Genomic DNA, 27,148 nt, shown 5'->3' on the forward strand with positions numbered 1-27,148 from the left:
TTTATAGATACGGTTTTACTCGGGTATTAATATCATACCTTGAATCCTTGTGATGCAGCTATCATGTATTTAGGTAGTGGTGATGGGAACAGTGCAAGTGAACAGTGAGTGCAAATATTAAGATCATCTACCGGGCCAGGAAAAGCATTTTATTAATAACTAACCAGGTGATGACATTAAAACCAATGTAGGAGCAGTTTGAAAAAATAACTGCTTGAGTCCAAGAGATAGGTCTACATGTTTCAGCCTCTGGATTTAATGGCAATCAGGCTTTCGTCAGGACCAAAATGCGCTTTTGCTACTGCTGTATCAATAGTGTAATTCAAAAATTAAACACACCAGTGATAAAATATACATAACCTACTTGAGTTGGGATTTTCGGAGACTCTCAAAAAGTTTTGGAGCTTTTTTCACACAAATCCTGAAAAATAATTGAAAACCATGAAAAATAATAGTAATGATGTTCACAACTTGCTTTATCAACCAAATCAATTTTCAATATATGCTTAAGCAACTGAATATAGTGGATGCTTTAGCAGCTCTATGAGGAAATAAAAACTAGACTCAAGTCTAATTTTACATTGTGCCAATAATCAATTAATATATTGTACGCTTACCCGTCTTAAGTACGGGAGCTCTCCTCACCTCACCTGGCACAGAGAAATGAGGCCCTGCTCTGTATGAAGACAAATGGGTATAACATATTTTGCTAATACACAACCCACAATCTTCGTTAAAAACATATCATACGTTTCTCACATTTCAATACCATGGCTACAATACGGTCATCTCTCAACTGATCGTAACGACAGGGTATGTCTATTAAATAAACCTCAAATGACAACATGTATTAGATATTAGGACCAACTGTGAGTAAGCTACATATTGTTTTCTTCTTGACATAAACTGTTTTACATATAAGAGTGTTATTTCAGAGTATTCAGGCTCGAAGAACATTAGTATAAGCACTCGCTCTAGATGCAAAATGTGTAATGAATACGGCTGAGAACTCTGCCGCGTCAATCATTTTAAAGAGTTTCTTAATGGGGAAGAAACTTGATTGTGCGTAAATGTACTGGAATGCGTATATACAGACGATGGATTTCTATAAAATACGCTGTTTCTAACCTCTACATTCACCAATAGATTGGAGAGAGAGATAACATGATAGCTATCTGCTCTCTATTCACCCTCTATTCTTCAGATGAAATACAATCCTGAGAGTTAGCAAACTAAAAAAACTAAAAAACTTAAGCACGTACAATTACCGGCCATACAAATATAAGGCACTGCCGGTTGTTGACAAGGATAAGGGCAGTCTCCCCAAACTAATTTGTCAGCATGACGGGAAAATACAATCCGTAAAAAAGAAAGATATTTCCAAGTCTACCAATTTACAATTAACAGATGGGCTAACACTAGTATCGCACTGTGTGATGCCAGAAAGGAGTAATTGCTAGATTTGTGCCAGGCTCACTAACCTGTCCGTCGGTACCTCCGGCTGTGTCGAGCAGGATGGGAAGGTACCGGCGCGTATGACTTTCGCGTTTAAATGCGTATCTCGGCTCTATCACTGGTGTGTTTAATTTTTGAATTACACTATTGATACAGCAGTAGCAAAAGCTCATTTTGGTCCTGACGAAAGCCTGATTGATATTAAATCCAGAGGCTGAAACATGTAGACCTATCTCTTGGTCTCAAGCAGTTATTTTTTCAAACTGCTCCTACATTGGTTTTAATCTCATCACCTGGTTAGTTATTAATAAAATGCTTTTTTTGGCCCGGTAGATGATCTTAATATTTTCACTCACTGTTCACTTGCACTGTTTCCATCACCACTACCTAAATACATGATAGCTACATCACAAGGATTCAAGGTATGATATTAATACCTGAGTAAAACCGTATCTATAAAAAAAGATATGGTTGCTCACACAAGATGCAGCCCTGACGTCTTGGAGGGTTTTGCATGATCCAATGAATCCCAAATGATGATGATCGCTACTTTTGTGGCTGATGGGATTTATCAAAAATGATAATGTTCACTTGCTTTCTCACTTTTTTGAGTATTTTACTGAATTTCTGTTGTGCTCATTGCTTATGACCCTAGGTTTCTTTATTGTTGTTCTATATATACTGCACCAAAGTGAGGTACAGTGTGTATAGAGTCCAAGGGTCTCCAGAGTTTTGGCAGAGGTTAAAGTTAAATAGAACCTTACTCTCTAAAGTGGTAGCTTGGTCTAGCAGTAAGGCAGTATCAGAGGACAGTGTAAAGCATTTGATGTACACACTTAGTCAGCAAATGATTCCACACACTCAAGAACTGAACTCTAGGCCAATTGTTTTGTATAAAAAATATACTGTTTTATTTCTAGAACCAAGCAAGCCTGGTACAGGTAAGCATAAAAATACTTTTCAGTAGTAAGTTACTTGTATGAACACAGTTCAAAATTGCAGTGTAACTTGTACTGGTTTTGGTTACAGTTTTTAGTAAGCAGTTTGCAACACATTGCAGGTATAGTACATTCAATTGAATGGGCTTTTTAAGTAAAATGCAGTTAATTACTTTTCAGATTACTTTTGCTACCACAGGACTGGATCCTAGATTCAGCCCTAGGACATTTCCTGAAAACAGGTGAGTAAATGCGTTTTAGTTAGAGGTACGATTTTTAAAGAATATTATTATATTTCAGAAGTTGACACTTCGAAACTTTTTCACATAGAATCACCAATGTTATCCTATGGGAGGAAATTCACTTAGCAGGTAAGTTTTGGTATCGATACTTTTTCTTACTCAGTACTGGATCCTAGATTCAGCACTGGGACATTTCCTGAAATCAGTTGAGAAAATGCGTTTTGGTTATTTGGCTTCTATTTAAGGAATATTTGTAGTTTTCAAAAGTCGACACTTGGAAACTTTTTGGGAGAAAAAGTGTCAATGTTATCCTATGAGGAAAAATGAGTTATCGGTTTCAAGGTAAGTAATCGGTCTTTTGAGTTAGGGTTCTGGGGTTAGCCTCTGGGGTCTCCCAGTGTCAGTGATGCACTGTTGTTGCACCCTCAGCAGCACTCGGGCGGCCGGGTGCAGAGTGGTGAGACCCAATGTTATTCTATTGAGGATAGGGGGGTCTCCGGTTGGTGGGGGCTGGCAAGCAGGCCACAGGGTTGTGGGAGCAAAGCTCCTAGGGTTAAGCTCAGGGCAAGTTGGGGACCAAGTTATCACTAAAGGGGCACCCTCAGCGGCACTAGGGCAGCCGGGTGCAGGGTGCTGTTTTGAGGTCGGGTGCCCTGTCGATTTCAATGTGGATTCTCTGGGACAAAGAAACACTGCAGGCTCAGGGACGAGGATCTTCCAGGAGTGACCACCACTTCGAGGGGTAAGTTGGGATGTAGAGGGATGGTTAGGCACCGCTGGGTTGGGCACACAAGGCCGTGGGGCATCGGGGGGGTCAGGGGCGCCTTTGGACGTCCGGCTTTGTTCACGATAGGGGGGGTCCTCTGGATTGAGGCTGCAGGCATTGTCTGGAGGCTTGAGGCAGGTCAGGGGTCGTCGTATCTTGCGTCAGGATCGCCAGGGGGACCTCCTCGTGGTGTTCGTTCACTCAAACACGGGCCGGGCTCGGCGGGTGCAGAATGTGCTGGATTCACGGTTTCCGGCTGGCACCAGAAGCTGCAGTTTAAACACGTCTGGTTTTCACGGGAGAAAGAGCTTGGAAAGTGAATGCAGGCAGATCCTCCCGGGTTTTTGAGGTTGGTGGCCGCTGGACACGCTGGGGTTTCGCAGGAGCAGGTTTGAGGGGAGACAGGCCTGTAGGGCTGGGGCCACATCAGTGGGTGTCATCCTCTTGTTAGCTCTGCACGGCTTCTCATCCTTCTTTTCTTGTGGTTGCTGGATCTGAGGAAGGAAGGTTCAGGGTGCCCCTAAATACAAAATTTAGGGGCGTTACAGGTAGGTAAAGGTCAGGGACCAATGGATCCCTTCCCTGGGGTGAGTACACCCCCTATTCTACCACTCTCCAGTGGGAGGGGTGCAGGAGCCTGTCCCTGGTTGGCTGGGTCCCCCATCCTCAAGATGGCAGGGACTGAAGGTTGTGCTTTAACTCGCCTCCCCGACCTTAGGGGTGGAGTTGGCAGAGGTCGGCACACCTCTCTTCCTCACTTGTTTTTCCTGCTAGTTCTCCCGCACAAAGTGGGGGCTAGAACCAGTGGGGACCAGTTGCTGAAAGCAGAAAATGGTCTGGAGAGGCTCACAAAGGTGGCATGCCTTTGAAGCTTCTCCTTCGTGAACCCTGCCCATCCTGGGGGAGGAGGCTTGGCACCTCGTCCCAGGATGTGCATTGTTTCAGGCCCCCGAGAGCAGCAGGCTCTTGACCCAGGGGTCCAGAAACATGTCTGGTGGTGTCAGCCTGCGCAGCCACTCAATCAGGTCACTGGTAATTGGTCGTGTTTCAGGGGGCATCTCTAAGATGCCCTCTGTGGTGCATTTTACATTAAATCCCCCACTGGCATCAGTGTGGGTTTAATGTGCTGAGAAGTTTGATACCAAACTTCCCAGTCTTCAGTGTAGCCGTTATGGTGCTGTGGAGTTCGTAATGACAACCTCCCAGCACCATATACTCTTAATGGCAGCATTGCACTTACAGGGCCCAGGAATGGACCTGGGCACTGTAGGGGTACAGAGCTCATGCACCAGTACCCTCACCACTGGCATAGGGCACCCAGCTAGAGGGGTAACTGATGTATGCCAGGGCAGTGTTTTGTGGACATGGCACACAGGGATGTGTGCCATGTCGACTCTGTTTTGTTCTGCACCCAGACACTCTGCCTGCAAAAGCAGTGTGTGAGTGTCAGGGTACAGGGCCTCTAAGGGTGGCACAATAAGTGCTGCAGCCCTTAGGGGCCTTCTCTGGTCACACTGCCCTGGGTACCTATGGTACAATTTACCAGGGGCTGACATGTGGCCAGAGATGCCAATTGGGTTTAGGCTTCTATGCAGTTTTAGGCAAGGAACATAGGCCCTGGGTACCTGATTGGCAGGAACCCAGGGCACAATCAGTCAAAGCACATCAGCAATTCTGCAAAAAGTGGGGGCATACCATGCAAGAAAGAGGGCAGTTTCTCACACTGCTGATGTGCTTTGAATGAGTGTGCCCTGGGTTCCTGCCAATCAGGTACCCAGGGCCTATGTTCTTTCCCTAAAACTGCATTGGAGAATAAACCCATTTGGCACTCTTTGGCCACAGATGTAGGAAACTGGCTCTATATATACCCCCACCAAAATGAGGTATAGTGTGTATAGAGTCCAGGTGACTCCAGAGGTAGGCAGAGATTAAAGTTAGATAGAACCTTACTCTCTATTTGTGGTAGAGTGCTCGAGCAGTAAGGCAGTATCAGAGGACAGTGTTAAGCATTTGATGTACGCACTCAGTCAGCAAATGAACTCACACACTCAAGAACTGAACACTAGGCTAATTATTTTTGTATAAAAAATATACTGTTTGTTTTTAGAACCAAGCAAGCCTGGCACAGGTAAGCATGAAATACTTTTCAGTAATAAGTTTCTGAATATAGAACAGCTTGAAAATGCAATAGAACTTGTACTTTGTTTGATTTACAGGGGATGCAGCAGGTTGCAACACTTAGCAAATACAGTACATTGGAATGAATAGGCTTTTTCAGTAAATTACAGGTAAGTTACTTTTTACGTTGCGTTTCTAACTCCGTGCTGGATACCTAGATTCAGCACTGGGCCATTTCCTGTTAACAGATAAGTAATTACATTTTGGTTATTCGCATGATTTTCAAAGAATATCTTTAGATTTCAAAACTCTACACATTCGTTTTTTGGAAGAGAAACAGTGCATTGAAAAGAATAGGCTTTTTCAGTAGATTACAGGCAAGTTACTTTGTACGTTACTTTTCTTACTCAATGCTGGATACCTGGATTTAGCCCATGGGACATTTCCTGTAAACAGGTAAGTAAATACATTTTGGTTATTTGTGCGAATTATAAAGAATATTTTTAGATTTCAAAATTCCACACTTTTAAACTTTTTGGAAGAAAATTGTCAACGTTATCCTATGGAGGAAAAACAGGTTATCGATTCACAGGTAAGTAATCGACTGTGGGAGTTAAGGTTCTGGGGTTAGACTCAGGGGTCCTCCAGGGTCAGTGATGCACCATTGTTGCACCCTCAGCGGCACTAGGGTGGCCGGGTGCAGAGTGTTGATGCCCAATGTTATCCAATGGGGGGAAGGGGGCCTCCGTTTGGTGGCTGCTGGCAAGCAGGCCACTGGGGTGTGGGAGCAAAGCTCCTAGGGTTAAGGTCAGGGCAAATGGGGAAACAAAGTAGCACAAAAGGTGCACCCTCAGCGCCACTGGGACGGCCGGGTGTAGAGTGCTGTTTCGACGTCGGGCACCCTGTTGTTTTCTATGGAGAACCTCCGGTTTGCAAAAGCACTGCAGGCAGGGAGACAAATGACTTCTGAGTGCGACCACCACTTGGAGAGGTAAGTTTGGAAGTTAAGGGTTGGTTAGGCACTGTCGGTTTGGGCACACAAGGCAGTGGGGCGTCAGGTGCAGGGGTGCCTTTTGGGGTCAGATCTTCTTACCAGCATCTGGTCGTGGTTAAGGAGGCCTACTGGATTTAGACTGCAGGCGTTGGCTGGAGGCTTGAGGTAGGTCAGGATCGCCGGGGTGACCTCCTCATGGTGTTTTTCCACACGAGCTCGGGCCAGGTTCGTCGGGTGCAGAGTGGGCTGGATTCGCGGTCTCCGACTGCTTCCAGATGTTGCAGTTTGAACAAATCCGGTGTTCACGGGAGAAGCAGTCTTTGGAAGTGAAGGCAGGCAGGTTCTGCGGGATTTTCGAGGTTGCTGGCTGCAGGACACACCAGGATGTCGCAGGAGCAGGTTTGAGGGGAGACAGGTTGGTAGGGCTGGGGCCAAGTCAGTGGGCCTCTTCCTCTTGTTAGCTGGCTGCGCGGCTGTTCGGTCCTTCTTCTTTTCTTCTTGTTGTCAGGCTGGATCTGAGGAATCAAGGTTCAGGGTGCCCCCTAAATACTAGATTTATGGGTGTTACAGGTAGATAAAGGGAAGGGAGCAATGGGTCCCTTCCCTGGGGTGGGTACACACCCTATCGTGCCACCCTCCCGTGGGAGGGGGGGGCAGGAGCCTGTCCCTGGTTGGTTGGGTCCCCCCATCCTCAAGATGGCGGGGACTCGAGGTTGTGCTTCACCTCGCCTCCCCCACCTGAGGGGTGGAGTTGGCAGAGGTGGGCACACCTCTTTCCCTCACTTGTTTTTACCGCCGGCTCTCCCGCCCAAAGTGGGGGGTAGAAACAGTGGGGGCCAATTGCTGAAAGCAGCAAATGGTCTGGGTTGGCTCACAAAGGCCTTTGAAGCTTCCCCTTCGTGAACCCTGCTCATCCTGGGGGAGGATGTGCTTTGTTTCAGTCGCCCGAGAGCAGCAGACTCTCGACCCAGGGGTCCAGAAACATGTCTGTTGGTGGCAGTCTAAGCAGCCACTCAGTCAGGTCACTAGAAGTTGGTCTAGTTTCAGGGGGCGTCTCTAAGATGCCCTCTGTTGTGCATTTTACATTCAATCCCACACTGGAATCAGTGTGGGTTTAATGTGCTGAGAAGTTTGATGCCAAACTTCCCAGTTTTCAGTGGAGCCATTATGGTGTTGTGGAGTTCGTAATGACAAACTCCCAGCACCATATACTCTTAATGGCAGCACTGCAGTTACAATGCCCAAGAATGGACTTGGGCACTGTAGGGGTACTAGGCTCATGCACCCTCACCACTGGCATAGTGCACCCTGCTAGAGGGGTGACTGATCTATGCCAGGGCAGTGGTTTTGTGGGCATGGCACACAGGGATGTGTGCCATGTCGACTCTTCACTTTGTTCTGCTTCAAGACATGCAGCCTGTAAAGGCAGTGTGTGTGTGTCAGGGTACAGGACCTCTAAGGGTGGCACAATATTTGCTGCAGCCCTTAGAGGCCTTCTCTGGTCACAGTGCCCTGTGTACCTGTGGTATCATTTACCAGGGGCTGACATGTGGCCAGAGATGCCAATTGGGTTAGTTTTGGGGAAAGAACACAGTGCCTTTGAACCTGATTTGCAGGGACCCAGGGCACACCAAGAAAAGGTACATCAGTAGTCTGGCAAAAAGTGGGGGGAGTTACTGCAACAGAAAGCCACTTTACTTCAACAAGTCAGTACCTGGTAAATGGTACCACAGGTACCCAGGGCACTGAGACCAGGAAAGGCCTCTAAGGGCTACAGCACTTATTGCGCCACCCTTAGAGGCCCTGTACCTTTACACTCACACACTGCCTTTGCAGGCTGCGTGGTTTGGTGCTGTACAAAGTGAAGAGTCGACATGGCACACATTCCTGTGTGCCATGCCTACAACCCTCTGCCCTGGCATAGATTAGTCACCCCTCAAGTGGTGAGGGTACATGTGCATGAGCCCTGTACCCCTACAGTGTCTAAAACAAATCTTAGACATTGTAAGTGCAGTGCTGCCATTTAGAGTATATGGTGCTGGGAGTTTGTCATTACGAACTCCACAGCACCATAATGGCTACACTGAAAGCTGAGAAGTTTGGTACAAACTTCTCAGCACATTAAGCCCACACTGATGCCAGTGTGGGAGGTAATGAAAAATGCACTCATAGGGCATCTTAGAGATGCCCCCTGAAAAACGACCAACCACTTGTGTGCAGGCTGAGTAGCTGATTTCAGCTGCCACCACAAGACATGTTGCCGGACCCCTGGGTCGAGAGACTGCTGCTCTCAGGGCCTGAAAGAATGCAAATCCATCGGCGAGGTTCAATTCCTCCTCCCCCAGGATGGGCAGGGTCCACGAAGGGCAAGCTTCAAAGGCTTGCCGCCTTTGTGAGCTTCTCCAGGCCTTTTGCTGCTCCCAGCAGTTGGTCCATACCGGTTCTGACCTTTCACTTTGGGCGGAAGATCCAGCTGGAAGGAGGTGTGCCCACCCCTGCCAACCCTACCCCTCAGGTGGCATAGGCGAGTTGAAGCATAACTCTGAGTCCCCACCAACTTGTAGATAGGGGTTTCAGCCAACCAGGGTGAGACTTATGCCCCCTCCCTCTGGAGGGTGGCATAATAGGGGGTTTACCAACCCCAGGGAAGGGACTCCCCCCACTGACTTGGCCCCAGCCCTACCGGCCTGTTCCCACCTCAAACCTGCAGGAGCAAAATGCCTGTGTGTCTGGCAGCCAGCAGCGTTTTGGGTTCCACTGAACTCTGTGCACACTATACCTCACTTTGGTATAGTATATACAGAGCCAGCTTCCTACAAAACAGACATGGTGTTTGTTTTCGAAGAGAATTTTAACACTAATGGGGTAACATAACTTTGAAGCCTATTAATCGAGTAAGGCAAAGCTTTAGACCACACAGTTGTTTCTAGTGTTGTGAAATGAGATTGAGAACCTCTGGTCTTCTTAATTTCATTTTGGTTGTCGACTGTCTGCAAGCATTTCTTCTACTCAGTTGTTTGTATTGAGCTCTCCGAATGCTCTCCCGGTGTCATATCATGGCATAAGATTAATACCACTTGCTGACTAAGGCCAGCTGCAGTGATGGAGACAGCATTGGCTGTTGAATATTGTATAACTCAATCTTAATCCTTGAAAATTCACAGGGTGCTACTTCGTGTCCGGATGCTCTACTATCTGAGGCAGGAGGTTATTGGAGATCAAGCCATGCGTGTGCTGGGAGGGACTGATGCCAGGTATGACCACAGTTTTTTGTTTTTACATTTCCATGTCTGCTTTCTTCTAACTGCACCCTTATCCACTCGTACCTGTTCCATTTGTTACGTCCAGAGCAGTAATCATTCAATATACCAGCCCCATGATCGATTAGAGAATTCCTACGCTGTCTCGGGTTAGACTTGATCTGACTGATGTAGAAACATTCATGTGGAATAGAAAGGTCCTCTTCGATATGTGCTGCCACTTATAAAAAATGATCAGTCAGAAATAAAATAAAATACAGTCAAAGACAGCCTAAGATCAGTTTTCCTTTGATCAAGGATTATTGGAGTCGTTATCAAGTAATCGCAATACTGGTGTTCTGTTTATTGCATCACTTTCTTCTTTCTGTAATCCCTACAGAGCAATTGACATATGGTTACCAGAGGTGGAACCTTTGGAGGTACCAACCGGCTGGTGGGATACAGAGGCTGACAAATCTCTGCTTCTTGGAGTTTTTAAGCATGGTATGTGAATCAACCCACCTTACTGTCTAAACAGTGCGTTTTTGGCATTGAAATGGTAATCTCATAAACATGTAATGTAGTCATACGGCACGTTTCATACAGTGTTTACAAAGCATTTCATTAAGGCAGCATATTTGATTATAAAGTTTATAGAGACATTTGGTTCTTCTATATCATAAGACATGTTAACGGCAAAGCACATCATGTGCATTGCTTCTATTTTCCTAACACAATCAATGAACCCCTTCTGTTTTTCTCCAGGGGAGCAACATAGGAAGGAGGTAAGATTTGTTGGGTAATAATAGGAGAGAAAAGGCAAAGCTTGTTTTCTTTCCCACCGTTCCCCTATCTGCAAACAGTAAAAGTAGATAAGAAAACGAATGTTTAAATCAAATTGTTGATCATTATCTGTAGAATATTTAATGGAAATGTAATGCTTTAGTGTGAGCTGTTAAGGATGTGGTAATGTTTGCAATAACATTGTAATGTAATAGCCTGTAATTCGATGTAATCTTATGCTCATAAAAAATCTATAATGCCGAAATGAAGTGTGGTAAATCTGTACACTTTTCCCACTTGTAGGAAGCTGGCTCTTTATATACTATAACAAAGTGAGGTATAGTGTGCACAGAGTCCGGTGGAACCCAAAAGGTAGATAGAGGTAAAGTAGATAGCACCTCACTCTCTATTTGTGGTAGTGTGGTCCAGCAGTAAGGCTTTATTAGAGGACAGTGTTAAGCATTTGTTGTACACACTCAGTCAGCAAATGAATTCACACACTCAGACTGAACTTCAGACCAATTGGTTTTGTATAAAAATATTCTTTTAGTTATTTTATTTTCTAGAACCAAGCAAGCCTGGCACAGGTAAGCAATAAATACTTTACAGTAGTAATGCAGTTTGTAAACAGTTTGAATTGCAATTGTAAATGTACTTTGATTTGATTACAGTAGTGTTATTGATCATGCAATGCTTTTCAGAATACAGTACATATACTTTGTTTAGGATTTTTAGCAGAATATCTTGTAAGTTATTTTCTAGATTGCGTTTCTTACACAGTGCAGTATACCTGTATACTGCACTTGGATATTTCATGTAAACAGGTAAGTAAAAGCGTTTTAGTTACAGTTTTAAAGGATTTCTTAGATTATCCAACTCCACACTTAGAAACTTTTCCTAGAAAAGCATTCAATGTTATCCTATGGAGGAAAGGAAAATGCTAATTACCACAGACTGCTGAGGTCCAATGTTATCCAATAGGGGAATAGGGGCCTCCGGTTGGTGGATGCTGACGAGCAGGCCACTGGGTTGTGGCAGCAAAGCTCCTGGACTTAAGCTCCGGGAAAATAGGGGTTTAGGCCAGCACAAAAGATTCACCCTCAGCGGCACTGTGGTGGCCGGGTCCAGAGTGCTGTTTTGGCATCGGGTGCCTTGTAGCTTTCAATGGGGAGACTCCAGTTTGCGAATGTCTTCTGGGTGCGACCTCCACTTGGAGAAGTAAGTTGGGATGCTGGGGGTTGGTTAGGCACCATCGGTTGGGCCACCCAAGGCTGTGGTGCATCGGATGCAGGGGTGTCTTTTAGGGACGGATCTTCTTACCAGCTCCTGGTCGCGGTTGGGGGGAGCCTTCCGGTTTGAGTCTGCAGTCCTCGGCTGGAGACAGGTCAGGGCTCACAGGATTTTGGGTCAGGTTCGCCGGGGAGACCTCCTCTTGGTGTTGGGCCACTTGGACTCGGGCAGTGGGCATCCGGTGCAGAGAGGTTTAGACCCGCGGATCCTTGCGGAGCTGGAGTCTGTTGATGAACAAATCCGGTGTTCACGGGAGACAGAGTTTGTGGGATGGAAGGCTGACCAGTCCACCGGGTTTCTCGAGGTTACTGGCTGTAGGACACACAGGGAGTTCGCTGGAACAGGTTCTAGGCGGGGACAGGCCGGTAGGGCTGGCGCCAAGTCAGTGGGCGTTCTCCTCTTGCTTGCTTCGGCACGGCCGTTCGGTCCTTCTTCTTTTCTTCTTCTGGTTTCTTGTCTGAGGAAGCAAGGTTTAGGGGTGCCCCTAAATACTAGATTTAGGGGCGTTACAGGTAGGTAAAAGGTTGGGACCAATAGGTCCCTTCCCTGGGGTACGTACACCCCCATTTATGCCACCCTCCAGTGGGAGGGGGGCACAAGCCTTTCCCTGGTTAGCTGGGTCCCACATCTGCAAGATGGCAGGGACTGAGAGTTGTGCTTAACCTCGCCTCCCCCACCTGAGGGGTGGAGTTGGCAGAGGTGGGCACACCTCTCTTACTCAATTGTTTTTCCCACCGGTTCTCCCGCCCAAAGTGGGGATCAGAACCAGTGGGGACCGGTTGCTGAAAGCAGGTGGCCTGGGGAAGCTCACAAAGGCGGCAAGGCTTTGAAGCTTCCCCTTCGTGGACCCTGCCCATCCTGGGGAAGGAGACTTGGCACCTCGTCCCAGGATGTGCACTGTTTCAGGCGCCAGAGAGCAGTAGGCTCTCGACCCAGGGGTCTAGAAACATGTCTGGTGGTGGCAGCTATAAGCAGCCACTCAGCCTGGACACTATTGGTAGGCCGTTTTTCAGGGGGAATCTCTGAGATGCCCTCTGTGTGCATTTTTCATTAAATCCCACACTGGCATCAGTGTGGGTTTAATGTGCTGAAAACCAAACTTCTCAGCTTTCATTGTAGCCATTATGGTGATGTGGAGTTCGTAATGACAAGCTTCCAGCACCATATACTCTTAATGGCAGCACTGCACTTACAATGCCTAAGACTGGACTTAGACACTGTAGGGGTACAGGGCTCATGCACCTGTACCCTCACCACTGGTAAAGGGCACTCAGCTAGAGGGATGACTGATCTATGCCAGGGCAGTGGGTTGTAGGTATGGCACACATGGATGTGTGCCATGTCGACTCTTCACTTTGTTCTGCACCGAGACATGCAGCCTGCAAAAGCAGTGTGTGTGTGTAAAGATACAGTACCTCTAAGGGTGGCGCAATAAGTGCTGCAGCCCTTATAGGCCTTTCCTGGTCACAGTGCCCTGGGAACCTGTGGTACCAATTACCTCTGGCTGACCTGTGACCAGAGATGGCAATTGGGTTTTGTTTTCAATGCAGTTTTAGGGAAAGAACATAGGACGCGGGTACGTGATTGGCAGGAGCCCAGGGCATACTCAGTCAAAGCACGTCAGCAGTTCAGCAAAAAGTGGGGACTACCATGCAGAAAGAGGGCACTTTGTCACAACTTAGACTTATCAAGGAAGAGAGTTAGGCATTTGTTGCATACACACAGTCAATAAGGAGATGCACACCAATTAAAAAAAAATAGTACATATTTTCTTTTTAATGTTTGACACCAAGAACTTCGTTATTGGGTAATTACTTTTTAAGATAACAGTTTTGAAGAAACAGGTACATATATTTTGTAGAAGATTGGCATCGACTGCATAGTTGCCCCCAACTTTTTGCTGATGTTTTGACAGTTTTTTTTACTCTAGCCAGGCTGTGGACCTCTTATCCAGGACCCCAGCCTATCTACTTCCTCTCTAAACTGATGTGAGTACCCTAGGTACATACCAATTGGATACTGAGGACACCCTATGAGCCCCTTGTAGATGGTACCCTAGGTACCCAGGGCATGTGTCCCTCAGAGGCCTACCAGGGGCTGAAGCACTCATTGTGCCACCCCTGGGACAGCCATACAAACTGACACCACCAGGCCACTACTGTAGTCTGGGTAAGGTGGTGCTTGCACCCCTTACAGGGATATAGGTATCCTGTATCCCACTTAAATACAACACACATATCCTCATAAGTCACCCCTAAAGCAGGCCTTGCTAATCCTACAAGGCAGGGTGCTGAGATATGTGTGAGGGGGAACCCCTACCTGAGTAGGGCCCCCCTGCAACTTTCGTTAAAACGAATGCAAGGTTGTTTGTAGTACAGCCATACCATATACTCTTAAGCGCATTATAATCAATCGTGATAGGATGCTAACTTGAGAATGGCTGCACAGAACCATGTCGTGTTTGGTGTCAAACATCTTGGAATCATACCTCCAATCCAGTCATTGGAGAGAGGGCATGATTCCACCCTGCTAGAGGGGTGATATGGTAAAAGCGGTTGATTTTAGACACCAATTTAAAAGAGCACACGTAGTACAAAATGGATGCTACCCGCCACCCACACGATTCTGGCTGCCTGTTGCTGGGCAGAACTCCAGCCAAGGCAGCTGGACAATAGGGATCTTGTTGCAGGGAGGTGTCCTCACCTCCCCAGACAGACTATGTGGATTGGAACTGAGTGGGTGCACCATAGGATGCCTTTCAAACTTGCACGTAGGCTTCTCCAGTGCCTACTTCTGCATACACTGCCTCAGACAGTTCAGGGGCATCCTGTCCCCTGCCCTGGCAGGAAACACACAAAGGGCAGAGGGTGTAGCCACCCTTTCCCGCCTTAACTCCCATTGGTGGGCCCTGATTTAGACACTCCCCTAATCCCTGGATAAAGGTGGGTGCAGGGTGCCCAGAGCCTCAGATTAATCTTGAACGAGAACTCTGCTTCAAAGACTTGAAACTGCGACGAGCTGCCGCTCAGCTGACGGAAGAAATCTCCCTTGGGGTAAAGGAGTTACCCCCCTGCTTGGCAGGCACCTGAAACACTGCAAGTGACCCGGTTGGCACTCCGCTGCTCCTACAGACATCGAAGACTTCTCCCTACCCTGAGGTGGGTTCCCAAGCATCCCAGAGGCCAATGAGTGTGCACAGCAAGGCTGAGCACCGTGGGTGCCGAGATACCCAATACCCCAGGACACCAGCCACCTCTTGCCCAGCACACGAACCCGACGAGTGGGGAAGTTGTGCTTTGGCCCATCATTGAGCCAACCTCTCAGCATCACCTGTGCCAAAGAACGACGCCACAGCCCGCTCTAGCGACCCGTGGGCGCATCTTTACGCACTCCAAATTGCTGCCTCCCGCGGTCTCTGGTCTCTCGACTGGTGGGCCCTGGCGGAGTTCAAACTTCACTTTCAAGAGCTCCCCTGGATGCTCCAGGCCTGCTCTACAGTCTCCTCGCTGGAGAAGTCACTCGGACCTCGTGGGTCTGCACCGTAGCTATTTCTTTATCCTTGCGTGGGTTGCGGTTGCCAAGGCTTAGTGGATCCAATCTGGACACTAACACCGCAGCGGCCTTCATCCTTCGTGGACAGTCGCCCTCCAGCAGCTGGCCTTCCTTGACGCCTCCTGGACCCCGTGGCTGCTGATCCAAGCTACCAACCGTCTTTGACCGGGAAGCACCCGACATTGAAGGGGTCTTTCTCCTGAGGCCCCTGGTCACTGGCTAGTGACCCAGACTCTGTCCCCTCTGCTTTCAGGTCCTTTCCTTCAAGATCTACATCTTCAACCTGCACGACATCGACGACGCTTCTCGCCAGCAGCAGTTCTTCACGTATTTCCATAGAAAACGAGACATCGACCCGACACTGAAAACGACCTATGCACCCGGCTTCCCTGGGGCAGTGGTACCTCGGTACTATCGTGGGTGTGGGCCCTCCAAGAGTTTAACTTAACTCCTGAACTTGAACTCCTGCTTGAAGTGTCTAGATTCCTGCATTTTCCGACCGCGACATTTCCCATAGGGTTTAACAGGAATCCCGATTGTAGTTTCACCACTGCACACGCTCCCCGTGGGTCCCCGTCCTCACTACCTTGGGTGGTTTCGTAAGGGGCCAGCGATCCTAAGTGCCCTAGGCACTGTCTGCAGAACTGTCGTGGTTCTTATACCACTTTTTTAATATATGGTTTGGTCCCCCCATGGGGCCCTGTGATTCCAGTGCTATTTATTGTGATTATAAATGCTTTACTGAATTGTATCTTTACCTCCAGCCTCTCAAGAGACTAGTGGGATTTGTTCTTAGAATAAATACATATATTTTTAATATATACCTGTGTGGACTACTCTTTCATTTGGTCATTCAAGAGGTTATCCATGGTAAAACAATAACCTTAACACTCCTTCAAGACTTAGCCTGAAGGCTGCTCTCCACAGCTACCACTAGGATAGCTTTCTTTAAAGGTTGTCTTTTAACCTATCACCTTAAGAGTCGAATTGGACTGGTGCAAGGTGTCCCCTATAACTAGTGGACAGCATATGCCAGGCCAACTTCTCACATATTTGTATTGTGTTTGATGTGGTAATGTTATCCTATGGGGAAATAAACGTATACAGGTACTTAGCAGCGACTTACCAGACCAATCTTCTGGAGTTAAGTTAAGTATGGGGCAAGGTCTAAGGCAAACTAACAAATCACCTCGGTAGGCTCCAGGCAGTCTGAGTGCAGAGGTGTTTTTCATTGTTGGGTGTCCCTTTGGTTTCAATAGGTAACAGTCTTGGGCAAAAGAGACAGCAAGCTGGGTCGTGGGGGTCATTCCGGTTGAACCAACAGGGTGGCTAGGTTCTCGAGATGCTTGGGCACATAGGGACACTGCCGTTCCACTTCTCCTTGATCTGTGGGGCTCGGGTGCAGTGGTGCTTTTAGGCTATGCTGCAAGGGACACTCGCAGTTGAGGGGCCTACTCAATGAGGCTGCAGATGGCGACTGGAAGCCATTCCGGGCAAACCCAAGGTGGGTTCCACCTCTGGAGGGTCTCAGGACCTCGCTGACCTTTGACTCGGGCTAGGGGGCATGGTTGCAGTGGTGGTTTCCGTTATCTTCTTTTCTCGGTCCAGAGTCCCCACTGTTCTTCTTGGGTGCCTGCAGTGAAGTAACTCTGTGTAGGAAGCTAGGTTTTGCAGGGTGAATCTTTCTGGATTCACTATGCTGTGCATTATTCCACCATCTAGTTAAGTTAAGTATGGGGCAAGGTCTAAGGCAAACCAACAAATCACCTCGGTAGGCTCCAGGCAGTCTGAGTGCAGAGGTGTTTTTCATCGTTGGGTGTCCCTTTGGTTTCAATAGGTTGGGTCTGGAATTGTAGTCTTTTTTAAAAAAAAACATTTTCGTGGCCCAGGTGGGCGTCGACACACCACTATTTGGTGTCCTTCGTGACGTCGACGTGCTTCCTCAGAAAGCTCCCACCTTTGGCCGCCATCTTCAGATTATTTTTTCCGCCGTTGGGTCTGGATCGTTACGGAAGAGTTCCAGAGTTTTGGAAGAGGAATCCAGGAAAAGAGAAGAAAATTGACAAAGATCAAAGTTTTCAGATACACCAGACTTCAGGTCAGGTAACCGGGACGACGAGGGAGAAGGTTTCAACTGAGATCTCGACGTTCAGTGGAGAATGCGCTCGTAGGGGGCTCCCTGAGCTCTGGAATGGACAAAACACCTTTCAAGTTTTGCACCAATTCCCACCACAAATACGCCCAGAAGGACCAGCATCCAGTCTGCAACCTCTGCCTGCCGCTCGACCACAACAGCGAGGACTGCATTGCGTGCTCTGCGTTCACACCTAAGACACTCCGAGTAAGAGAGAGGCAGAGAAGGGCAAACCACACCAGGCAGGGGCCACCTCCATTGCTCCGGGTCTTGGGCCTCTCCAGTGGAGAGGAAGACAACATCGCTGAAGGACCAGAGGACTGCACGGTCGTCGAGGTCCATAAGAAGCCGTCGAAGGAGGTAAGGGAGTCGCCGACCCCTAGAGACTAGAGCAACACCCGAAAATGTGAAGCTAAAGCCCCGAGCGCCACTCGTAGGAGTGAAGCCAAGTCCTCGAAGGGAGCATTGCCGCCGAAACACTTGACGAAGACCACAGCAACCAAGGACAGTCAGCCAAGCGGATCCTTCGAAAAGAACTCCCAATCGGCGAAAGCCCTCGAAAAACCTAGATCGTCAAAGGTTGCCCCCGAAAAGGACACCTCGACGCCGAGAAAAGAAGGGCCTGCATCGATGTTGATGGCCTCGAAGCAAGGCGCTCCAACCCTCGACGCCGAACATGCCACCGAGATGGAGAGGAAGAAAAGGAGGCTCGAGGCCGAAATGGCGAGCATCCTGCAACGAAAAAGGGGCTTAGACGAGAAGATGAGCCAATACACCATTCCACCGAAACCCGCGCTCGAAGTCGAAAGAGACAACGAGGACGCAGAACCGCCGAAAACACCCGAACCAGTCGAAGAACAATAGGACAAACTCTATTATTTTGAGGGCGACGAGGATCAGCAATCCTACCGGGACTTGACGTCTTCACCCCCCATTTACCCTGAGCTTAAGTCCAGGAGCTTTGCTCCAACAACCTTGTTGCCAGCTTTTAAGCAACCACCAACCGGAGGCCCCCAGCCCCCATTGGATAAAATTGGGCGTCCACACTCTACACCCGGCCGCCCTAGTGCCGCTGAGGGTGTAACAAGAGTGCATCCTTGACCCTGGGGGAACCCGGAGTCTAACCCCAGATTACCAACTCCCACAACAAAGTACTTACCTTTAAACCGATAAGACTATTTTCCTTCATAGGATAACATTGACTGTTTTTCTGTGAAAAGTTTCGAAGTGTGGAGTTAGAAAACCTAAAGACATTCTTTTAAATTGTGCGAACTAACAAAAACTCTTTTACTTACCTGTTTAGAGGAATCGTCCCAGTGCAGTATCCAGGCAAACTGCACTGTGTAAGAAAAGTAATCTCAAAAGTTGATGTACTGTATTCTGTAAAGCATTGCATTATCAGTAACACTTCAGTAATCAAAGTACATTTACAATTGCAATTCAAACTATTTACAAACTGCATTACTACTGTGAAGTATTTATTGATTACCTGTGCCAGGTTTTCTTGATTCTAGAAAATAAAATAACAAAAAAGAATATTTTTATACAAAAACAATTGGTTGGAAATTCAGTCTTTAAGTGTGTGAATTCATTTGCTGACTGAGTGTGTACAACAAATGCTTAACACTGTGCTCTGATACTCCCTTACTGCTCGACCAAGCTACCACTTTAGAGAGTAAGGTTCTATCTAACTTTAACCTCTGTCTACCTCTGGGGTCACCTGGACTCTATACACACTATATACCTAATTTTGTTGTAGTATATATAGAGCCAGTTTCCTACATTGGTGGATCAGCGGTGCAATATACAACTTTGCATTTGTTGGACTACTTGGTTACCACCTGATCACACGACAGAACTCTTAAATTGCCTTTAGAATTCTGATTTGTTCAAATTGGCATTTTTACCAAACTACTAAAAGTCTTGTTAGGGCTTTGCTTAAGTCCCTTTAGAATTTTAGAAAATAAACATTCACTGTAATCAAGGGTAGAGGGTTTAGAACTCTTTTGTTAGAAAATTCTCAAAATAAGAACCCAGCTACTAGTGAAGATAACCATAATGACATACAGGACATGGTTGAGGAGTTTGACCTCACCCCTTACCTTCACTTGTCTTTCAAGGAAATAAGGTCCTTATGTAACATTAAAAACATACCAGTGGTGTAAGGAACTGGCTCTATATATACTGTTCCAAAGTGAGATACAGTGTATAGAGTCCAAGGGTCTCCAGAGGTTTGGCAGAGGTTGGAGTTAGATAGAACCTTACTCTCTATTTGTGGTAGCTTGGTCGAGCAGTAAGGCAGTATTAGAGGATAGTGTTAAGCATTTGATGTACACACTTAGTCAGCAAATGAATTCACACACTCAAGAACTTAACTCTAGGCCAGTTGTTTTTGTATAAATAAAACATACTGTTATTTTATTAAAACCAAGCAAGCCTGATACAGGTAAGCATTCAATTATTTTCAGTAATAAGTTACTTGTTATTAACAGTTTTAAAAAGCAATGAAGATTGTATTTAATTTGATTTACAGGGGATGCAGTAGGTTACAATACTTAGTAAATGCAGTACATTGAAATGAATGGCTTTTTAAAGTAAATGCATACTTTTGCGTTACTCGTGTAATCCAATGCTGGACTCCTAGGTTCAGCACTGGGACATTTACTTAAAACATGTAAGTAATTACGTATTCGTAGTTTGTACCATTTTTAAAGAATATTTTCAGATTTCAAAAGTCCACACTTAGAAACTTTTGGACCAGTACATTGCTGCCACCACCATATATTTTTCTGGACCCCTGGGTCGAGAGCTTGCTGCTCTCGGGGGTCTGAAACAATGCACATCCTGGGATGAGGTGCCAAGCCTCCTCCTCCAGGATGGGCAGGGTTCACGAAGGAGAAGCTTCAAAGGCATGCTGCCTTTGTGAGCCTCTCCAGCCCATTGGCTGCTTTCAGCAACTGGTCCCCACTGGTTCTACCCCCCACTTTGGGCGGGAGAACCGGCTGGAAAAACAAGTGAGGAAGAGAGGTGTGCCCACCTCTGCCAACTCCACCCCTAAGTTGGGGGAGTTGAGGTGAAGCACAACCTCGGGTCCCTGCCATCTTGAGGTTGGGGGGACCCAGCCAACCAGGGACAGGCTCCTGCCCCCCTCCCACTGAAGAGTGGCAGAATAGGGGGTGTACCCACCCCAGGGGAGGGACCCATTGGTCCCTGCCCTTTACCTACCTGTAACACCCCTAAATGTAGTATTTAGGGGCACCCTGAACCTTCCTTCCTCAGATCCAGCAACCAGAAGAAAAAGAAGAGAAGAAGGACGAGAAGCCGTGCAGAGCTAACAAGAGGACGATGCCCACTGTCTTGTCCCCAGCCCTACAGGCCTGTCTCCCCTCGAAGCTGCTCCGGCAAAAACCCGGCGTGACCAGCAGATAGCAGCCTCAAAACCCCAGAGGACTTGCCTGTCTTCACTTTCCAAGCCGTTTCTCCCGTGAACACCGGACGTGTTTGAACTGCAGCTTCTGGTGCCAGCCGGGAACCGCGAATCCAGCTCACTCTGCACCCGCCGAACCCGCCCGAGCTCGAGTGGAAAAATACCACGAGGAGGTTCCCCGGCGATCCTGACCCGAGATCCGGGGACCCCTGACCTGCCTCAAGCCTCCAGACGACGCCTGCAGCCTCAATCCAGAGGACCCCCCTACCGCGACCAGAGCGGGTGAGAAAATCCGATATCCCAAGGCACCCCTGCACCAGACGCCCCACAGCCTTGTGTGCCCAACCCAACGGTGCCTAACCAACCCTCAACGTGCCAGCTTACCCCTCGAAGTGGTGGTCACTCCTGGAAGATCCTCGTCCCCGAGCCTGCAGTGTTTCTTCGTCCCAGAGAATCTCCTTTGAAATCAACAGGGCATCCGACCTCAAAACAGCACCCTGCACCCGGCCACCGTAGTGCCGCTGAGGGTGCCCCTTTGGTGATAACTTGGTCCCCAACTTGCCCTGAGCTTAACCCTAGGAGCTTTGTTCCCACAACCCCATGGCCTGCTTGCCAGCAACCACCAACTGGAGTCCCCCTATCCTCCATAGGGTAAGATTGGACCTCAACACTGCACCCGGCCGCCCTAGTGCCACTGGGGGTGCAACAACAGTGCATCACTGACCCTGGGAGACCCCCTGAGTCTAACTCCAGAACCCTGACTCAAAAGACCGATTACTTACCTCGAAACCGATAACCTGTTTATCCTCCTAGGATAACATTGACACTTTTTCTCCCAAAGAGTTTCTAAGTGTCGACTTTTGAAAACTAAGAATATTCCTTAAAAATCACACACATAACCAAAACGCATTTTCTCAACTGTTTTCAGGAAATGTCCCAGTGCTGAGTAAGAAAACTAACGTTAAAGTAACGTAACTGCAAAGTGAATTTTCTCCCATAATATAACATTGGTGATTCTATGTGAAAAAGTTTCTAAGTGTCAAGTTTTGAAATACAATAATATTCTTTAAAAATGTTACCTCTAACTAAAACGCATTTACTCAACTGTTTTCAGGAAATGCCCCAGTGCTGAATCTAGGATCCAGCACTGTGTTAATAAAAGTAATCCGAAAAGTAATTACCTACATTTTTACTGGAAAAGCTTATTGATTCCTTTGTACTGAGTCTATTAACTTTGTGTATTTAATTGCTACCCCTGTAAACTCGAATTGGTACAAAGTCCTACTATCTTTTGAAAGTATTCAACTACAGCCTCTTGTAGCTGAAAAGTTTTTACATGCTTACCTGTACCAGGCTTGCTTGGATCTAGAAATAACAGAACAGTATATTTTTTTGTATACAAAACAATTGGCCTAGAGTTCAGTTCTTGAGTGTGTGAATTCATTTGCTGACTGAGTGTGTACAACAAATGCTTAACACTGTGCTCTGATACTCCCTTACTGCTCGACCAAGCTACCACTTTAGAGAGTAAGGTTCTATCTAACTTTAACCTCTGTCTACCTCTGGGGTCACCTGGACTCTATACACACTATACCTAATTTTGTTGTAGTATATATAGAGCCAGTTTCCTACATTGGTGGATCAGCGGTGCAATATACAACTTTGCATTTGTTGGACTACTTGGTTACCACCTGATCACACGACAGAACTCTTAAATTGCCTTTAGAATTCTGATTTGTTCAAATTGGCATTTTTACCAAACTACTAAAAGTCTTGTTAGGGCTTTGCTTAAGTCCCTTTAGAATTTTAGAAAATAAACATTCACTGTAATCAAGGGTAGAGGGTTTAGAACTCTTTTGTTAGAAAATTCTCAAAAAGGACACCCTCAGCGGCACTAGGGCAGCCGGGTGCAGGGTGCTGTTTTGAGGTCGGGTGCCCTGTTGATTTCAATGTGAATTCTCTGGGACAAAGAAACACTGCAGGCTCAGGGATGAGGATCTTCCAGGAGTGACCACCACTTCGAGGGGTAAGTTGGGATGTAGAGGGATGGTTAGGCACCGCTGGGTTTGGCACACAAGGCCGTGGGGCTTGCAGGGGTGCCTTGGGACGTTGGATTTTCTTACCCTCACTGGTCGCGGTAGGGGTGGTCCTCTGGATTGAGGCTCCAGGCGTCACCAGGAAGCTTGAGGCAGGTCAGGGGTCGCCGGATCTCCGTTCAGGATCGCCGGGGGGACCCCTCGTGGTATTTGTCCACTCGAGCTCGGAGTGCAGAGTGTGCGGGGTTCGCGGTTCCTTACTGGCACCAGAAGCTGCTGTTCAAACACGTCCGGTGTTCACGGGATAAACAGCTTGGAAAGTGAAGGCAGGCAGGTCCTCCGGGGTTTTTGAGGTAGCTGGCTGCTGGACACGCTGGGATTTCGCAGGTACAGGTTCGAGGAGAGACAGGCCTGTGGAGCTGGGGCCAAGTCAGTGGGCGTCGTCCTCTTGTTAGCTCTGCACGGCTTTTCGTCCTTCTTCTCTTCTTTTCTTGTGGTTGCTGGATCTGAGGAAGGAAGGTTCAGTGTGCCCCTAAATACTACATTTAGGGGTGTTACAGGTTGGTAAAGGGCAGGGACCAATGGGTCCCTTCCCTGGGGTGGGCACACCCCCTATTCTGCCACTCTCCAGTGGGAGGGGGGCAGTAGCCTGTCCCTGGTTAGCTGGGTCCTCCCATCCTCAAGATGGCGGGGACTCGAGGTTTTGATTCACCTCGCCTCCCCCACCTTAGGGGTGGAGTTGGCAGAGATGGGCACACCTCTCTTCCTCACTTGTTTTTCCCGCCGGTTCTTCCGCCCAATGTGGGGGGTAGAACCAGTGGGGACCAGTTGCTGAGTACAGCAAGTGGTCTGGAGAAGCTCACAAAGGCGGCAGGCCTTTGAAGCTTCCCTTGCTCATCCTGGGGGAGGGGACCTAGCACCTCGTCCCCGGATGTGCATTGTTGCAGGCCCTCGAGAGCGGATGGCTCTCGACCCAGGGGTCCAGCAACATGTGTGGGTGGCAGTCTAAGGAGCCACTCAGTCGGGACACTGGTTATGGGTCGAGTTCAGGGGGCATTTCTAAAATGCCCTGTGTCGTGCGTTTTACATTGAAACCCACACTGTCATCAGTGTGGGTACAATGTGCTGAGAAGTTTGATACCACACTTCCCAGACTTCAGTGTATCCATCATGGTACTGTGGAGTTCGTAATGACAACCTCCCAGCACCATATACTCTTTAATGGTACACTGCACTTACAATGTCTGCTCACCACTGGCATAGTGCACCCAGCTAGAGGGGTGACTGACCTAGGCCAGGGCAGTGGTTGGTAGGCATGGCACACAGGGATGTGTGCCATGTCGACAATTCACTTTTGATCTGCACGAAGACATGCAGCCTGCAAGGTAGTGTGTATGTGAAAAGGTACAAGGCCTCTAAGGGTGGCACAATTGGTGCTGCAGCCCTTAGGAGCCTTCTCTGGTCACAGTCCCCCTAGGTACATGGGGTACCATTTACCAGGGACCTACCTGTGGCCCGAGTTGCCAATTGGGTTTTGTTTTGGGGAAAGAACACAGGCCCGGGGGTCCTGATTGGCAGGGCCCCAGAGCACATCAAGTCAAAGAGCATCAGTAGTCTGGCCAAAAAAAGGGGGGTGGTTTACTGCAACAGAAACCCACTTCCTCACAAATGGGCCCCCATCCAACCAAACAAAAGCTAAAGGAGCTGCTGGCTGAGTATTCAAAGGCCCACCCATCTGAAAATGGTGATGACCAATCAGATGAGGAAGGAGGTGAGGAGGATGGAGATAGGTACCCACCTCCACCACTTCCTATGAAAGAAAGGGATCCTGTACCCTTGCTTCCCAGAGTCAACCTCTGGGGACCTAGAGGCCACACAGGTGGCTCAGATTCTGGTGAGGACATTGAGGACTGCCTCAATGAGGAGGACAGCAAGGCTGACCAATAGACTGGACCTAGAGACCAGACTCCTGGCTAGAGAGAAAGGAGATGGGATTAGCACCCATCAATGGTGGCAGCAATCAAAATAATAAGGATAGAGAGCAATCTTATGATCCTAAAATGCCCAAAGGGATTACCCCTAAATATGAGGAGAGTGATGATACCACCAAGTGGTTCATAGCTTTTGAGAGGGCTTGTGAAGCCAGAAAGGTGAAAGACTGTTCGAGGCATATGAACTGCAGATTACACACTTTTGCATAGATCGCCATCTGGTGTTGGGCCCGGATGTTTGCAGTTTGTTTTTCCTCTTGGAAAATCTTTGGGAGTCACGAGGTCGGTGACTCCTCCCTTGGTCCGTATTGCGCATGGGCTTCGGCTCCATCCTCAGATTGTTTTTTTCCGCCATCGGGCTCGGATGTAATACTTCGCGCTCCGGTTCCGAACATTTCCAGTTCGACGATCGAAGCGGAATCCTCGCTCTTCGCGGTATTGTTCAGATCCTGATCTCCTCAATCACCTCCTTCTTCGACACACCTTCGATTCCAGTCGTCGACGGCGGCCTTCGGGCCTATCCAAGCTCCGGTCCCGGCTGATGGAAAGAACTCCATTCAAGAAGTGCCCTCGATGTGGGTCCAAATTCCCCCACACCGATATTCATGAGGTGTGCAACCTCTGCCTTTCCCCTGAACACGAGGCTCGAGACTGTCCCGCCTGCAAGTCTTTCAGATCCAAAAAGACTATTCGAGATCGAAGGGCCAGACGAACCATGGCGCACTCCTCGACCTCCGTTCCAGTCGACATCTTCGGGGACGACGTCGAAGCTCCGGGACAGCAGCACACCGAAGAGGACCTCGTCAGTGCTTCCGAAGCCGACGACTCGGATGTGGAGGACATCACCCCGGCGCAGAGGGTCGTGAGTAAAATACCCCCTCCCACACCCGCGCCGACACCCAAAAAGGCTTCGGTCACGCCTTCGCCTCCGGGCCTAGGCAAGACCAAAGACACTGCTTCGAACACCCCACCTTCGGGCCCGGTGAAGAAGCCTAATAAGCCTTCCGGCGGATCGAGCACGAGCCAGCCTGCCAGCGGTGCCGATAAACACACTTCGGCACCGAAAAAGAGATCAGCCTCTACCTCGACACCGAGCTCCGCACCAACGCCCCCGATGTCGAAACCCAGCCTCTCGGTACCGGCCAAACATCATATGGCCCTCGGCACCGACACTCCCGCGCCGAAGCCTGCCTCGGCGCCGACCAAAAAATCGGAGGTTCCAAAAAAGCACGGCACGGACAAGCCTAAAAAGCCATCTGCCCCGAAACCTTCGGCGCCGACCGAACACCCATTGTCTCAAGAACTGTTTACACCGGATCCTTTGCAAAAGATACTTACCAAGGATCCAAAAACTGGACATTTGGCACTTTCTTCTAAAAAGAAACATTTGGACAAACCAGCTCCGCCTCCACCTCCAAAGACGAAAGCCTCTGCTACCTCCCCTTTCAGAGTGCCTTCCCCACCTCCTCCACCTCCTCCACCCTCTCCACCTCCGCCCCCTCCGCCTTCTCCACCCCTGCCTCATCACTCTCCGACCCCGTCTCCAGACTATGATGATCAGGGGGACCCTTACTACGATCCAGCAGATGCGCCACAAGACCCCACCCTTACTGGATCCCCAGACCCATGGGACGATTATAATAATCCAGACATTCCAGATGTCCCACAAGATGACCTTTATCCATCCAGGCCATCTCCACCAGAAGACTCATTAGGTTTTCACCACCTACTTCAGAGGGCAGCACATTATCATGGGGTAGAGCTACACACTGACCCGGTAGAGGAAGATTTCCTCCTAGACACCTTTGATATCGCACATAGGTCTACTTCTATACTATCTATGCTCAAAGGGGTAATAAAACATGTGCCAGAGGTTTTTAAAGACCCAGTCAGGGCTAGGGTCCTAAACCCATACATAGAGAAAAAGTATAAAGCTGCCCCCACAGATCCTGCCTACATCAAAGGGCCAGCGCCACTGGATTCCCTAGTGGTATCCACTGCACGGAAGAGGTCAAATTCCCAGGCGTCAGGCGAAGCACCACCACCTGACAAAGAGTCAAAGCTACTGGACGCGTCAGGAAAGCGCACTGCGTCACAGGCAGCCAATATATGGCGTATCGCCAACACTCAAGCGCTATTGGCCAGATACGACAGAGCGCATTATGATGAACTAGAAACCATCA

The 27,148-nt window shown here is 48.3% G+C and overlaps 1 protein-coding gene across 3 annotated transcripts in view; it reads left to right on the plus strand.

Moving 5' to 3' along the window:
- LOC146871825 (ATP-dependent chromatin remodeler CHD8-like) overlaps positions 1 to 27,148 on the plus strand; it is a 3,469,548-nt gene that overhangs the window by 2,502,970 nt on the left and 939,430 nt on the right. For all 3 annotated transcript variants that reach the window (XM_085651762.1, XM_085651758.1, XM_085651757.1), the window contains 2 exons: positions 9,678 to 9,767; positions 10,153 to 10,256. In XM_085651762.1, the coding sequence (XP_085507888.1) occupies positions 9,678 to 9,767; positions 10,153 to 10,256 (194 nt within the window). The remainder of the gene's footprint in view (positions 1 to 9,677; positions 9,768 to 10,152; positions 10,257 to 27,148) is intronic.

This window comes from Triturus cristatus, chromosome 1_1, assembly GCF_964204655.1.
Source record: "Triturus cristatus chromosome 1_1, aTriCri1.1, whole genome shotgun sequence".
Classification (NCBI taxonomy): domain Eukaryota; kingdom Metazoa; phylum Chordata; class Amphibia; order Caudata; family Salamandridae; genus Triturus; species Triturus cristatus.